This window comes from Somniosus microcephalus, chromosome 22 (genome assembly GCF_052327205.1).
Source record: "Somniosus microcephalus isolate GS21.2 chromosome 22, FLI_Smic_1.0, whole genome shotgun sequence".
In the NCBI taxonomy this organism is placed as follows: Eukaryota; Metazoa; Chordata; class Chondrichthyes; order Squaliformes; family Somniosidae; genus Somniosus; species Somniosus microcephalus.
This window is the reverse complement of record NC_141008.1, coordinates 46762633-46779453: the sequence shown is the minus strand read 5'-3', so window position 1 is coordinate 46779453 and position 16821 is coordinate 46762633. Positions and strand designations below refer to the sequence as shown.

The following is a 16821-nucleotide window of genomic DNA, read 5'->3' as shown; positions in this document are numbered from 1 at the left end:
GGTGGTGGTGGGCCGCCTTCTTGGACCGTTGGTAGAGGTTTATTACAACTGAGGGGCTTCCCAGACCACTTCAGAGGCCTGTTGAGAGTCAACCACGTTGATGTGGGACTGGAGTCACATATAGGCCCAGACCGGGTAAGGACGGCAGGTTTCCTTCTCTAAAGGACTTTAGTGAACCGGTTGGGTTTTTAAGACAATCCGACAGCTTCGTGCTCACTTTTACTGGTCCCGGCTTTTTACTTCCAGATTTATTTTGAACTGAATTCAAATTCACAAACTGCCGTGGTGGGACTTGAACTCGTCCTCTGGATTGCTCGTCCAGTAACATAACCACTGATGCGCTATCAATTACTCATAAAAGACTGAGAGTTGGAAGAGTAACTAAAGGCTTTTATTAACAACAGAATGGAGGTCTGCCTCGAGTGGTCGACCGGTCCAGGATACAAAGGGCTGGGGAGCAGTCACCTTTATACTAGGACCTGTGGGAGGAGTCAGCCGAGGCATGTCCAGGCATGTACACAGTGGAATACAAACAGGACAAACAGGAATACAAACAGTGGTTTACCACATTCACCCCTTGTTTAAAATTGAGTCCGGCAGGGTGAAGTGTATTAAAAGTTAGTGTATTGGAGTCTCTCCGGAGGTCTTGTCTGCCGCTGTGATCGGCGTGGCGACGGCAGGGGTAGTGAAGCTTCCGGCGTCGAGTCCAGCGTAGGCTGTGGCACAGGCGTGTCGTCCTCGTAGATGTCGAGCGGGTCGCGGGGCCCAGGCCTGCCGTCTGCTGGGGCTGGATATCGGATCGTGGGGGGGGGGTGGTAGTGGGTAGTGGGTTACTGTGGTCCCCGAGGGTGCAAGGTCTCTTATGGAGACTGTGTCCTCCCGCCCGTCCGGGTATGCGATGTAAGCATACTGGGGGTTGGCGTGGAGGAGGTCGACCCTCTCGACCAGGGGGTCCGTTTTATGGGTCCTCACGTGTCTTCTCAGTAGGACCGGCCCTGGGGACGTCAGCCATGGCGGTAGCGATGTCCCTGATGTGGACTTCCTTGGGAAGACAAACATTTTCTCATGAGGGGTGGCGTTAGTGGCAGTGCAGAGCAGTGACCGAATAGAGTGGAGCGCATCGGGGAGCACATCCTGCCAGCGGGAGGTTGGAAGGCCCCTAGACTTTAAGGCTAGCAGGACGGCCTTCCAAACTGTCGCATTTTCTCTTTCCACCTGTCCGTTCCCCCGGGGGTTGTAACTGGTGGTCCTGCTTGTGGCAATACCCCTAGTTAGCAGGTACTGACGGAGTTCGTCGCTCATAAACGATGAGCCCCGGTCGCTATGGATATAGCTGGGGAAGCCGAACAGGGTGAAGAGGTTGTTCAGACATTTAATGACCGTGGCACTGGTCATGTCCGGGCAGGGGAAGGCGAACGGGAAACGGGAGTACTCATCAATAATATTGAGGAAGTACACATTGCGGTCGGAGGAGGGGAGAGGCCCTTTAAAATCAACGCTCAGGCGCTCGAAGGGGCGAGTGGCTTTTATCAGGTGGGCCCTGTCTGGTCTATAAAAGTGTGGTTTGCACTCAGCGCAGACTTGGCAGTTCCTGGTCATGGTCCTGACCTCCTCAATAGAGTAAGGCAAGTTGCGGGCCTTGATGAGGTGGAAGAACCTGGTGACCCCCGGGTGGCAGAGGTCATTGTGGAGGACCCGTAGTCTATCGATCTGCGCGCTGGCGCAGGTGCCACGCGATAGCGCATCCGGGGGTTCATTTAGCTTCCCGGGCCGGTACAAGATCTCGTAGTTGTTGGTGGAAAGTTCGATTCTCCACCTCAAGATCTTGTCATTTTTGATTTTGCCCCTCTGCTTGTTGTTAAACATAAAAGCAACTGAACGCTGGTCAGTGAGCAGGGTAAATCGTTTTCCGGCCAGGTAGTGCCTCCAATGACGCACAGCCTCCACAATCGCCTGGGCCTCCTTCTCAACAGCGGAGTGTCTGGTCTCCGGGCCTTGGAGGGTTCGTGAAAAGAAGGCCACGGGTCTCCCCGCCTGATTGAGGGTAGCGGCCAGGGCAAAGTCGGACGCGTCGCTTTCCACCTGGAAGGGGATGGATTCGTCCACTGCGTGCATGGTGGCTTTGGCAATGTCCTCCTTGATACGGTGGAAGGCTAAGCGGGCCTCTGCCGTCAAGGGAAAAGAGGTGGACTTGATCAGCGGACGGGCCTTGTCCGCATAGTAGGGGACCCACTGGGCGTAATAGGAGAAAAACCCTAGGCACCTCTTCAGGGCCTTGAGGCAGTGGGGCAGTGGAAGTTCCATAAGGGGACGCATCCGGTCGGGGTCGGGGCCGATGACTCCGTGTTCCACAACACAGCCAAGGATGGCGAGGCGGTTTGTGCGGAATATGCACTTCTCCTTGTTATATGTCAGGTTTAGGAGTTGGGCGGTGCGGAGGAATTTTTCGAGGTTTGCGTCATGGTCCTGCAAGTCACGGCCGCAGATGGTCACATTGTCCAGATATGGGAAAGTGGCCTGCAACGCATTTTGATCTACCATCCGGTCCATCTCCCTTTGGAAGATGGAGACCCCGTTGGTGACGCCAAAGGGAACCCTAAGGAAGTGATAGAGGCGGCCGTTTGCCTCAAAGGCAGTGTACTGGCGGTCCTCAGGGCGGATGGGGAGCTGGTGGTACGCTGATTTCAGGTCAATGGTCGAGAAGACGCGGTACTGCGCGATCTGGTTGACCATATCAGCTATACGGGGGAGTGGGTAGGCGTCCAGCAGGGTGTAGCGATTTATTGTCTGGCTGTAGTCGATGACCAGGCGCTGCTTCTCGCTGGTCTTAACGACCACAACCTGGGCTCGCCAGGGGCTGGTGCTGCCCTCAATAATCCCTTCTTTCAGGAGCCGCTCCACTTCGGTTTTAATGAAAACCCTGTCCCCGGCACTGTATCGCCTGCTCTTTGTGGCGATGGGCTTACAGTCGGGGGTGAGGTTAGCAAACAGTGGTGGGGGGGTGAGTCTGAGTGTGGAGAGGTTGCACCTGGTGCGCGGCGGGCAATTTGGAAGCTGCTGGCTGCGGACTGTGAGTGGGGGTAGGGGTCCACCGTACGCCATCGTAACACTTTTAAGGTGGCACTGAAAATCTAACCCCAGCAGGACGGCAGCGCAGAGGTCAGGCAGGACCAGAAGTTTAAAATGATCGTACACGGTCCCGTCTACTACGAGTGTCACCACGCAGTAGCCGCCGATGTCCGCCGACTGGGACTCGGAGGCCATAGAAATCCGCTGTTGCGCAGGCAGGACTGGGAGAGAGCAACGCCGCACCGTGTCGGGGTGGATGAAGCTCTCCGTGCTCCCAGAGTCAAAAAGGCAGATTGTATCGTGACCATTTACCTTAATGTCCATTGTGGAACTGGCCAGTTGGTGCGGTCTCGCTTGGTCCAGTGTAACGGATGCCAGCGTAGGGGTCGGTGTGTCGCTGCGGGTATCAGATGAGGCGGTGTCGGGGGCCTGCTGCGTCCCGGCTGTCATCCAAGATGGCGGCGTCCATGATCCCCATGTGGCTGGAGGCGTCCAAAATGGCTGCTGTACCGGTGATTCGCACACGGCCGGGGAGGTCTAAAATGGCGGCCCGCATGGCCCACACGCGGCGCTGCTGGGGTTCGGGGTGGCTTTGGCCCTGCAGACGCTAGCGTAGTGTCCCTTCTTCCCGCAGCCCGAGCAGATCGCGTTTTTCGCCGGGCAGTGCGCTCTGGGGTGTTTTGCCTGGCCACAGAAGTAGCATTTCTGGCCTTGGGGCACTGCTGTCTGGCCTTGGGACACTGCTGCGGTAGTTGGGCCATTGTTGGGGTGTGGCTGGGGTGGCACGGCGCTATGAGGCGGTCCTACCGTGTCCCAGGCTGTCATTCCCCGCGGCGTCCACGGTGCAGAGGAGTAGGCATCCATGCCCTGGTAGGCTGCATCCAACGATAGTGCGAGTTCAGAGGCCTTGTTGAGGTCGAGGTTACTCTGCTCCAACAGTCGCTGTCGTGTGTAATTGGATCTGTGGCCCGCTACAAAAGCGTCCCGGATAAGTTCCTCTGTGTACACGGCGGCCTTTACATCCTTACAACCACAGGCCCGGCCAAGCACAGACAGTGCCTGAAGGTATTCCACGGTCGATTCCCCAGGTTGTTGTTTACGACTCCCCAGGAGGTGCCTGGCGTACACTTCGTTCACTGGGCGCGTGTACTGGTCCTTGAGGAGCTTGATAGTATCCGCGTACGAGGTCGCGTCTTGGATGACCGAGTACACTCGGTGGTTCACTTTGGAGGTCAGGACATCCAGTTTGTCCTCGTCCGATTTGATTGCTTCGGAGGCGGTCAGGAATTTTTCGAAACACTTAAGCCAGTGAGTAAACTTGGTGGATGAGTCCGCCTCCCGATGATCTAAGTCCAGGCATGCTGGTGTGAGGATCTTCTCCATTATAAAAATGTTGTTAATAAAATTGATGCGCTATCAATTACTCATAAAAGACTGAGAGTTGGAAGAGTAACTAAAGGCTTTTATTAACAACAGAATGGAGGTCTGCCTCGAGTGGTCGACCGGTCCAGGATACAAAGGGCTGGGGAGCAGTCACCTTTATACTAGGACCTGTGGGAGGAGTCAGCCGAGGCATGTCCAGGCATGTACACAGTGGAATACAAACAGGACAAACAGGAATACAAACAGTGGTTTACCACAACCACTTACACTACCGTACCCACTTCAACCCCAGAAGATCTGTCTGCGACCTGGGAGTCGCAGATTGCCCACCCGTGCTCCAGCTTCTGCCCAGCACTAATCACATACTCCGCCCCGGACAGCTCAGCTGACAGGTCGCAAATGTTTAATTTAGTGTATAAGTTGTGAAATGATTGTGGAAGACACTCTGTTCTTGAACAGGATGAGTTTTTGTTTTATCATCCACCCCCCCCTTCCAGTTTTCTCCTTGCCTGGAGGATTTGTTTTTTGCTGAGGTACGGTCCTGCGGGCATCGGCAATTCTCCAGTAACTCGCCAAGTGCCCATTATTCACCCGTGAGCTGAGAACAGGCAATGTGACCGTGGGGGCGTCGCAGACCAGCCCACTGACACTGACACCTTCCAGCAGATGTCACTGGAGAATGATCCGCAATGGGTACCCTGGCTGGTTTGTCTCTGTCTCTCTCTCTCTCAGTATTTCAGGATGCTGAGGGTAATTCTATTACCCTTTCTACTGACCCAGCTACATAAGAAATAGGAGCAGGAGTCGGCCATTTGGCCCCTCGAGCCTGCTCCGCCATTCAATAAGATCATGGCTGATCATCTACCTCATCTCCACTTTCCTGCACTTTCCCCATATCATAGAATCATAGAAATTTGCAGCACAGAAACAGGCCATTCGGCCCAACTTGTCTGTGCCGGCCACCAAAGAGCTATCCCTTCATTCCCTTAATATTCAAAAATCTATCAATCTCTGTCTTGAATATACTCAACTCTGGGGCAGAGAATTCCAAAGATTTACAATCCTTTGAGTGAAGAAATTTCTCCTCATCTCAGTCATAAATGGCCGACCCCTTATTCTGAGACTGTGACCCCTGGTTCTAGACTCCCCAGCCAGGGGAAACATCCTCCCTGCATCTATCCTGTCAAGCCCTGTAAGAATTTTGTATGTTTCAATGAGATCACCTCTCATTCTTCTAAACTCTAGAGAATATAGGCCTAGTCTACTCAATCTGTCCTCATAGGACAATCCCCCCATCCCAGGAACCAGTCTGGTGAACCTTCGTTGCACTCCCTCTATGGCAAGTATATCCTTCCTTAGGTAAGGAGACGAAAACTGTGCACAATACTCCAGGTGTGGTCTCACCAGGGCCCTATATAATTACAGTTGAATCTGCTGACTCGGAGCAGCAGAGCAGAGATTGAACCCGACACCTCCCTTGTCTGAATGGCTCCGTTTCAAACTGCCTTTTGCCAACTGAGCCACTCGTTTCTAAAGGAGTGATTGCCAATGTAGTCTAACCCCCCCGTCTTGTATTTTCAGGGGCGGTTATCACTCTATCGCGGGTTTACGAGAGCTCGGCAGGTTCAGTGGTGATATACGTTGTGGCTGCCGATTCCCAGCTTCTGCCGCAGGAGGTGACTGTTTACATTGGGAAGCACCGGGCCGCCTTCCTGCGCTCTCCCGTGACTGGGTCGCACAGCGCCGAGGACGTGCTTCGGGACATTGACGACAGCGCGGAGGAGATCCTGCAGACCATGTCCTTCACCGATGACATGGTGGTTGCAGCATTGTCCAGTCGTGTTCCTTCGGGAATGTTTGGCACCGACAGCTTCACAGACAGCGTGACAGCTTTTAAATCCAGTCTTGGTAAGCACTTCTTCCCTCTTTCCACCATTTGTTGCTCCAGTTTTCTCCCCATCTATCCTGAAGGTGTGGACTGTCACTGGCCTAACTTGCGGGGTGGGATAACCATGGGATCGGGTGGAGCGCTGGATTTGCACCCTGCCCAATATTACTCTTCACTGATTTCAATGGTGAGTAAATTCAGGCTGATTGTAAAACCAGTGTTGCCCCGATCTCGTTTATCGATGGGCGCGTTAGGTTAAAATTGCCCCCAACGTCTTCGCCAGCACTTAGACTGGGGAGTATCAGAGCCGAGCCCCGTCCTCTCCTCGCCCAACATCCACACACACACTTTGCAGCAGGGGTAACTGGGTAGCGAGCAGGAGCCCAGGTTGATATTTCCCCTTCCTAGTCCAGGGAGCTCTGGGCAGTTGTAGCCCTCCTACAGCTGCCTCGGCTGAGATCAGCTATCTCAGCCACCACCAACCCCCATCCCAATTTCTAATACAACCCAAAGAACACCAAAGACTGGAGGAATTGGGCACCTGCTCTTAGAGATCATGAAGGGTCTGGGCTGCTATCTCTGCCTCTACCACTATCCTTTGTGTTACGGATCAGCAGAATGCTCGGTTCTGTGGGGCAGATGCTGTAATCCTCAGTTTAATGCAGTGTTTATGCAACCCTCACTAACAATCACCCGTGTGCGCACTGGAACTCTGCACGATATGTCCTGCACCCCTCACGCTGTGACTTTGTCTTACTGTCTCTAACGACATGATCAACAACCCAAAGCTGATGGTAGGGAGCATTGCAGATCTCTTGCAGTTTAAATATTTTAGTATTTATGTTAAACGTGGACGTAGAGCGACATTCGGAAATAGCAACACCCCCACGTGTGTGTTCACCTTATTTGGGGAGCTACTCCCTTCCCATCTGCTAGATATTTGCCTGGCTGTGATGACATGTTCAATAACCAGTACATGAACCAGCATTAATAACTAGTATATAAAGCAGGATTAAATTATAACCATCACCAGGATCAGTGATTGCTTTGCTGATGCTCAATGGTTTGTCTGGGTGAGTGTTGACTTTGGACCACCTGAATTTCTGTTCTTTTCTCCCCCGGCTCCCCGCGCAGGGTATGAAATCACCTTCAGCTTGTTGAATCCTGATCCCAAGTCCCACGACGTTTGCTGGGATATCGAACGAGCCGTCAGTAATTACGTGCAACCCTTCCTGGACAAGCTGTCGTTTGTCGCCAACTTCTCTGTGGACTCTCAGGTAGGATTGAGTTGACACGATTGCCTTTTAAACTGTGAAAGCCGGTCAGAGGGAGGTGTCCCCGCTGCAGGACAGCATCTAAGGTGAAAGGAGTAAGGGAGGAGACGGGGTAAATCAACAGGAAAGAAAGACTTTCATTTATATAGTGCCTTTCACAACCTCAGAATGTCTCAAAACGCTTTACAACCAATGAAATACTTATGAAGTGTAGTCACTTCCAGTGTAGGAAACGCAGCAGGCAATCTGCGCACAGCAAGCTCCCACAGACAGCAGTGAAATAAATAACCAGATAATCTGTTTTTAGTCATTGAGGAATAAAAATTCACCTGGTCATGTGAGGAACTCCCCTGCTCTTCTTTGAAATAGTGCCATGGGATCTTTTACATCCACCCGAGAGGGCAGACAGGGCCTCGGTTTGACGTCTCATCAGAAAGACGGCACCTCCGATAGTGCAGCCCTCCGACAGTGCGACGCTCCCTCAGTACTGCCCCTCCGACAGTGCAGCACTCCCTCAGTACTGCCCCTCCGACAATGCGGCACTCCCTCAGTACTGCCCCTCCGACAGTGCGGCGCTCCCTCAGTACTGCCCCTCTGACAATGCAGCTCTCCCTCAGTACTGCCCCTCCGACAGTGCGGCGCTCCCTCAGTACTGCCCCTCCGACAGTGCGGCGTTCCCTCAGTACTGCCCCTCCGTCAGTGCGGCGCTCCCTCAGTACTGCCCCTCCGACAGTGCGGCGTTCCCTCAGTACTGCCCCTCCGTCAGTGCGGCACTCCCTCAGTACTGCCCCTCCGTCAGTGTGGCGCTCCCTCAGTACTGCCCCTCCGACAGTGCGGCGTTCCCTCAGTACTGCCCCTCCGTCAGTGCGGTGCTCCCTCAGTACTGCCCCTCCGACAGTGTGGCGTTCCCTCAGTACTGCCCCTCCGTCAGTGCGGCACTCCCTCAGTACTGCCCCTCCGACAGAGCGGCGCTCCCTCAGTACTGCCCCTCCAACAGAGTGGCGCTCCCTCAGTACTGCCCCTCCGTCAGTGTGGCGCTCCCTCAGTACTGCCCCTCCGACAGTGCGGCGTTCCCTCAGTACTGCCCCCCCGTCAGTGCGGCGCTCCCTCAGTACTGCCCCTCCGACAGTGTGGCGTTCCCTCAGTACTGCCCCTCCGTCAGTGCGGCACTCCCTCAGTACTGCCCCTCCGACAGAGCGGCGCTCCCTCAGTACTGCCCCTCCGACAGAGTGGCGCTCCCTCAGTACTGCCCCTCCGTCAGTGCGGCGCTCCCTCAGTACTGCCCCTCCGACAGTGCGGCGTTCCCTCAGTACTGCCCCTCCGTCAGTGCGGCACTCCCTCAGTACTGCCCCTCCGTCAGTGCGGCGCTCCCTCAGTACTGCCCCTCCGACAGTGCGGCGTTCCCTCAGTACTACCCCTCCGTCAGTGCGGCGCTCCCTCAGTACTGCTCCTCCGACAGTACGGCGTTCCCTCAGTACTGCCCCTCCGATAGAGCGGCGCTCCCTCAGTACAGCCCCTCTGACAGTGCGGCGCTCCCTCAGTACTGCCCCTCCGTCAGTGCGGCGCTCCCTCAGTACAGCCCCTCTGACAGTGCGGCGCTCCCTCAGTACTGCCCCTCCGTCAGTGCGGCGCTCCCTCAGTATTGGATTATGTGCTTGAGTCTCTGGGCAACGCGCAGCCTCTGCTTACCACCTTCCTACTCAAATGGGTCAGGTTGTGGAACAGGACTTCCTCCTGCATCCACCCCTGCTCCTTGGACCAGCACACCCGGCCGCCCCTGTTTTATTTTGAATATTTATCGCAGTATATTTGGTGAAAGTGCTGAGTTCTTAGTGCCCCTGCCAAGGAAGGACTGCAACCCAGTCCCAAGTAGGACTTGAACCTGCAGGGAGACCAGGAAGATTGTCCGGATGGTGACTGTATCTCGTAACGGTGTTGGAACTTTGTCGCGATGATTTTTCAGCCTCGATCAGACTGTCAAGCGGAAGCCAGCTCCTTCCACACGAGGAGGGGAGAGCTCAGAGTCCTTTTCTGACCTGGGTGCTGATGGAGAGAGACTCTGGTGCGGAATGTTCAGCTGGGTGTACTTTGGGTGTTTATCGGCTCTGCTTCAGGTCTGATAACCGATTCACTGCTAGCTCCGGCCTCTGTCTGGTGGGGTTTGGAGTTTGTTCTGTGCTAAGGGGACTGTCACTCTGAGTGACGCTGGCTCTCTCTTTACAGATACTGTATTACGCGGTTCTGGGAGTAACACCGCGCTTTGACAAGACCTCATCAAGCTTTTCTTTACATGAGGACAGCTTGCCCCATGTGATCAATCCAGTCGAAGCCAAACTCGGTAAGAACTTCACTCTGTCCCACTGAAGAGTTTAACTCTCTACATGAACCTGTCTTCCCTCGTTTTATATGTTGATTGAAATGTGCTGCCTGGAAGGGCAGTGGAAGCAGTTTCAGTCGTAACTTTCAAAAGGGGAATTGGATAAATACTTGAAAAGGAAGATTCGCAGGGCTATGGGGAAAGAGCAGGGGAGTGGGACTAATTGGAGAGCTCCGAACGGCCTCCTGTGCTGTGTGATTCTGTTTTACCTGCTGAGAATATCCAGCATTTGTTGTTTTTATTCCAAGTTTCCAGCAATTGCTGTTTTTCCATTTTTCTATATTGTCTGAAAACCATTTTAAAAGCCAATATTGTAGCATGTTTGAGATCAGTTCAGTCCAACACTGAGGTTTTATCCAAACCAAAGGTCAGTCCCTGAAGGGTTAATTAATGACTGTGCCTGGTCCCAGTGCTGATGAAACCTCACTGAACAAGCTGGTCACAAAGCAGGGGCAGTGTTTTTGCCGGTTAACCACCAGGTGGAGGAACTCACCATGAGAATAGCTGACAGCCAGCTGTGTCTACGCTGAGTGTCGCGAGCCTCCTGCAGCCCAGCGTGTGGGACATCACACACACCGAGAGTCTGGAAACAAATCCTCGGCAGCCTGGGCGCTGTCGTGTTACAGCGTCAGCATCACGGCCGAAACACAAACTGCAGCCCCAGTAATAGCTTGCTGAGGTTCTCCCTTCAGCATCGCTGGGTTGGTTGTAGTGGAGGCGAGGTGTCTGGTTAGGGAGGAATTCACCATCGAAGTGCTTGAGTCAGAGGCTCAGTAGTAGTTAGCGTTGTGGCAGGTGTGTCTATTGTTGAGGGGGGTGTGCCAGAGTGGGGTGTGCTGGTGGATTGATAGTCGAGAGGAACACTGGAATTTATGGCTGCAGAATTCTCACTGCAGCCTTCAAACTACCACTGTCACGCCTTCCAGAGCCCTTCAGTCCCTAATCTTGTACTGGGCATGGTTTTAGGTTGCTAGATTTATACTTGGCGCAGCCAGCTCTCTCTACTCTGGTACAGGGCACTGCCTGCTCTCCCTACTCTGGTACAGGGCACTGCCTGCTCTCCCTACTCTGGTACAGGGCACTGCCTGCTCGCTCTACTAAGGTACAGGGCACTGCCTGCTCTCTCTACACTGGTACAGGGCACTGCCTGCTCTCCCTACTCTGGTACAGGGCACTGCCTGCTCTCTCTACTCCGGTACAGGGCACTGCCTGCTCTCTCTACTCTGGTACAGGGCACTGCCTGCTCTCCCTACTCTGGTACAGGGCACTGCCTGCTCTCTCTACTCCGGTACAGGGCACTGCCTGCTCTCTCTACTCTGGTACAGGGCACTGCCTGCTCTCTCTACTCCGGTACAGGGCGCAGCCAGCTCTCTCTACTCTGGTACAGGGCACTGCCTGCTCTCTCTACTCCGGTACAGGGCACTGCCTGCTCTCTCTACTCTGGTACAGGGCACTGCCTGCTCTCCCTACTCTGGTACAGGGCACTGCCTGCTCTCCCTACTCTGGTACAGGGCACTGCCTGCTCGCTCTACTAAGGTACAGGGCACTGCCTGCTCTCTCTACACTGGTACAGGGCACTGCCTGCTCTCCCTACTCTGGTACAAGCCACTGCCTGCTCTCTCTACTCTGGCATAGGGCACTGCCTGCTCTCTCTACTCTGGTACAGGGCACTGCCTGCTCTCCCTACTCCGGTACAGGGCACTGCCTGCTCTCCCTACTCTGGTACAGGGCACTGCCTGCTCTCTCTACTCTGGTACAGGGCACTGCCTGCTCTCTCTACTCTGGTACAGGGCACTGCCTGCTCTCCCTACTCTGGTACAGGGCACTGCCTGCTCTCTCTACTCTGGTACAGGGCACTGCCTGCTCTCTCTACTCTGGTACAGGGCACTGCCTGCTCTCCCTACTCCGGTACAGGGCACTGCCTGCTCTCTCTACTCCGGTACAGGGCACTGCCTGCTCTCCCTACTCTGGTACAGGGCACTGCCTGCTCTCTCTACTCCGGTACAGGGCACTGCCTGCTCTCTCTGCTCCGGTACAGGGCACTGCCTGCTCTCCCTACTCTGGTACAGGGCACTGCCTGCTCTCCCTACTCTGGTACAGGGCACTGCCTGCTCTCTCTACTCTGGTACAGGGCACTGCCTGCTCTCTCTACTCCGGTACAGGGCACTGCCTGCTCTCCCTACTCTGGTACAGGGCACTGCCTGCTCTCTCTACTCTGGTACAGGGCACTGCCTGCTCTCCCTACTCTGGTACAGGGCACTGCCTGCTCTCTCTACTCTGGTACAGGGCACTGCCTGCTCTCTCTACTCTGGTACAGGGCACTGCCTGCTCTCTCTACTCTGGTACAGGGCACTGCCTGCTCTCCCTACTCTGGTACAGGGCACTGCCTGCTCTCTCTACTCCGGTACAGGGCACTGCCTGCTCTCTCTACTCTGGTACAGGGCACTGCCAGCTCTCTCTACTCTGGTACAGGGCACTGCCTGCTCTCCCTACTCTGTTACAGGGCACTGCCTGCTCTCTCTACTCTGGTACAGGGCACTGCCTGCTCTCCCTACTCTGGTACAGGGCACTGCCTGCTCTCTCTACTCTGGTACAGGGCACTGCCTGCTCTCCCTTCTCCGGTACAGGGCACTGCCTGCTCTCCCTACTCTGGTACAGGGCACTGCCTGCTCTCTCTACTCCGGTACAGGGCACTGCCTGCTCTCTCTACTCTGGTACAGGGCACTGCCTGCTCTCCCTACTCTGGTACAGGGCACTGCCTGCTCTCTCTACTCCGGTACAGGGCACTGCCTGCTCTCTCTACTCTGGTACTGGGCACTGCCTGCTCTCCCTACTCCGGTACAGGGCACTGCCTGCTCGCTCTACTCTGGTACAGGGCACTGCCTGCTCTCTCTACTCTGGTACAGGGCACTGCCTGCTCTCTCTACTCCGGTACAGGGCACTGCCTGCTCTCCCTACTCTGGTACAGGGCACTGCCTGCTCGCTCTACTCTGGTACAGGGCACTGCCTGCTCTCTCTACTCCGGTACAGGGCACTGCCTGCTCTCCCTACTCTGGTACAGGGCACTGCCTGCTCTCTCTACTCCGGTACAGGGCACTGCCTGCTCGCTCTACTCCGGTACTGGGCACTGCCTGCTCTCCCTACTCCGGTACAGGGCACTGCCTGCTCTCCCTACTCTGGTACAGGGCACTGCCTGCTCTCTCTACTCCGGTACAGGGCACTGCCTGCTCTCTCTACTCCGGTACAGGGCACTGCCTGCTCTCCCTACTCTGGTACAGGGCACTGCCTGCTCTCTCTACTCCGGTACAGGGCACTGCCTGCTCTCTCTACTCCGGTACAGGGCACTGCCTGCTCTCTCTACTCTGGTACAGGGCACTGCCTGCTCTCTCTACTCTGGTACAGGGCACTGCCTGCTCTCCCTACTCCGGTACAGGGCACTGCCTGCTCTCCCTACTCCGGTACAGGGCACTGCCTGCTCTCTCTACTCTGGTACAGGGCACTGCCTACTCTCCCTGCTCTGGTACAGGGCACTGCCTGCTCTCCCTACTCCGGTACAGGGCACTGCCTGCTCTCCCTACTCTGGTACAGGGCACTGCCTGCTCTCTCTACTCTGGTACAGGGCACTGCCTGCTCTCCCTACTCCGGTACAGGGCACTGCCTGCTCTCTCTACTCCGGTACAGGGCACTGCCTGCTCTCTCTACTCCGGTACAGGGCACTGCCTGCTCTCTCTGCTCCGGTACAGGGCACTGCCTGCTCTCCCTACTCTGGTACAGGGCACTGCCTGCTCTCTCTACTCCGGTACAGGGCACTGCCTGCTCTCCCTACTCTGGTACAGGGCACTGCCTGCTCTCTCTACTCTGGTACAGGGCACTGCCTGCTCTCTCTACTCCGGTACAGGGCACTGCCTGCTCTCCCTACTCTGGTACAGGGCACTGCCTGCTCTCTCTACTCTGGTACAGGGCACTGCCTGCTCTCCCTACTCTGGTACAGGGCACTGCCTGCTCTCCCTACTCCGGTACAGGACACTGCCTGCTCTCTCTACTCCGGTACAGGGCACTGCCTGCTCTCTCTACTCTGGTACAGGGCACTGCCTGCACTCTCTGCTCTGGTACAGGGCACTGCCTGCTCTCTCTACTCCAGTACAGGGCACTGCCTGCTCTCTCTACTCTGGTACAGGGCACTGCCTGCTCTCCCTACTCCGGTACAGGGCACTGCCTGCACTCTCTACTCTGGTACAGGGCACTGCCTGCTCTCTCTACTCTGGTACAGGGCACTGCCTGCTCTCTCTACTCCGGTACAGGGCACTGCCTGCTCTCCCTACTCTGGTACAGGGCACTGCCTGCTCTCCCTACTCTGGTACAGGGCACTGCCTGCTCTCCCTACTCTGGTACAGGGCACCTCCTGCTCTCTCTACTCCGGTACAGGGCACTGCCTGCTCTCCCTACTCTGGTACAGGGCACTGCCTGCTCTCTCTACTCCGGTACAGGGCACTGCCTGCTCTCTCTACTCCGGTACAGGGCACTGCCTGCTCTCCCTACTCTGGTACAGGGCACTGCCTGCTCTCTCTACTCCGGTACAGGGCACTGCCTGCTCTCTCTACTCTGGTACAGGGCACTGCCTGCTCTCCCTACTCTGGTACAGGGCACTGCCTGCTCTCTCTACTCTGGTACAGGGCACTGCCTGCTCTCCCTACTCTGGTACAGGGCACTGCTTGCTCTCTCTACTCTGGTACTGGGCACTGCCTGCTCTCTCTACTCTGGTACAGGGCACTGCCTGCTCTCCCTACTCTGGTACAGGGCACTGCCTGCTCTCCCTACTCTGGTACTGGGCACTGCCTGCTCTCCCTACTCTGGTACAGGGCACTGCCTGCTCTCCCTTCTCCGGTACAGGGCACTGCCTGCTCTCCCTACTCTGGTACAGGGCACTGCCTGCTCTCCCTACTCCGGTACAGGGCACTGCCTGCTCTCCCTACTCTGGTACAGGGCACTGCCTGCTCTCTCTACTCCGGTACAGGGCACTGCCTGCTCTCTCTACTCCGGTACAGGGCACTGCCTGCTCTCTCTACTCTGGTACAGGGCACTGCCTGCTCTCCCTACTCCGGTACAGGGCACTGCCTGCTCTCTCTACTCTGGTACAGGGCACTGCCTGCTCTCCCTACTCCGGTACAGGGCACTGCCTGCTCTCCCTACTCTGGTACAGGGCACTGCCTGCTCTCTCTACTCTGGTACAGGGCACTGCCTGCTCGCTCTACTCTGGTACAGGGCACTGCCTGCTCTCTCTACTCTGGTACAGGGCACTGCCTGCTCTCTCTACTCTGGTACAGGGCACTGCCTGCTCTCCCTACTCTGGTACAGGGCACTGCCTGCTATCTCTGCTCTGGTACAGGGCACTGCCTGCTCTCTCTACTCTGGTACAGGGCACTGCCTGCTCTCTCTACTCTGGTACAGGGCACTGCCTGCTCTCCCTACTCTGGTACAGGGCACTGCCTGCGCTCTCTACTCCGGTACAGGGCACTGCCTGCTCTCTCTACTCCGGTACAGGGCACTGCCTGCTCTCTCTACTCCGGTACAGGGCACTGCCTGCTCTCCCTACTCCGGTACAGGGCACTGCCTGCTCTCTCTACTCCGGTACAGGGCACTGCCTGCTCTCCCTACTCCGGTACAGGGCACTGCCTGCTCTCTCTACTCCGGTACAGGGCACTGCCTGCTCTCTCTACTCCGGTACAGGGCACTGCCTGCTCTCTCTACTCTGGTACAGGGCACTGCCTGCTCTCCCTACTCTGGTACAGGGCACTGCCTGCTCTCTCTACTCTGGTACAGGGCACTGCCTGCTCTCCCTACTCTGGTACAGGGCACTGCCTGCTCTCCCTACTCTGGTACAGGGCACTGCCTGCTCTCTCTACTCTGGTACAGGGCACTGCCTGCTCTCTCTACTCCGGTACAGGGCACTGCCTGCTCTCCCTTCTCCGGTACAGGGCACTGCCTGCTCTCTCTACTCCGGTACAGGGCACTGACTGCTCTCTCTACTCCGGTACAGGGCACTGCCTGCTCTCCCTACTCCGGTACAGGGCACTGCCTGCTCTCCCTACTCCGGTACAGGGCACTGCCTGCTCTCCCTACTCTGGTACAGGGCACTGCCTGCTCTCTCTACTCCGGTACAGGGCACTGCCTGCTCTCCCTACTCTGGTACAGGGCACTGCCTGCTCTCTCTACTCTGGTACAGGGCACTGCCTGCTCTCTCTACTCCGGTACAGGGCACTGCCTGCTCTCTCTACTCTGGTACAGGGCACTGCCTGCTCTCTCTACTCCGGTACAGGGCACTGCCTGCTCTCTCTACTCCGGTACAGGGCACTGCCAGCTCTCCCTACTCTGGTACAGGGCACTGCCTGCTCTCTCTACTCTGGTACAGGGCACTGCCTGCTCTCCCTACTCTGGTACAGGGCACTGCCTGCTCTCTCTACCCCGGTACAGGGCACTGCCTGCTCTCCCTACTCCGGTACAGGGCACTGCCTGCTCTCTCTGCTCTGGTACAGGGCACTGCCTGCTCTCCCTACTCTGGTACAGGGCACTGCCTGCTCTCTCTACCCCGGTACAGGGCACAGCCTGCTCTCCCTACTCCGGTACAGGGCACTGCCTGCTCTCTCTGCTCTGGTACAGGGCACTGCCTGCTCTCTCTGCTCTGGTACAGGGCACTGCCTGCTCTCCCTACTCCGGTACAGGGCACTGCCTGCTCTCTCTACTCTGGTACAGGGCACAGCCTGCTCTCCCTACTCCGGTACAGGGCACTGCCTGCTCTCTCTACTCTGGTACAGGGCACTGCCTGCTCTCTC

At 56.4% G+C, this 16821-nt stretch overlaps 1 protein-coding gene across 2 annotated transcripts in view; it reads left to right on the top strand.

Moving 5' to 3' along the window:
• Positions 1-16821, top strand: part of pigs (phosphatidylinositol glycan anchor biosynthesis, class S) — a 52937-nt gene that overhangs the window by 15444 nt on the left and 20672 nt on the right. For both annotated transcript variants that reach the window (XM_085964611.1, XM_085964610.1), the window contains exons 5-7: positions 6034-6360; positions 7475-7617; positions 9838-9952. In XM_085964611.1, coding sequence (XP_085820737.1) covers positions 6034-6360; positions 7475-7617; positions 9838-9952 — 585 coding nt within the window. The remainder of the gene's footprint in view (positions 1-6033; positions 6361-7474; positions 7618-9837; positions 9953-16821) is intronic.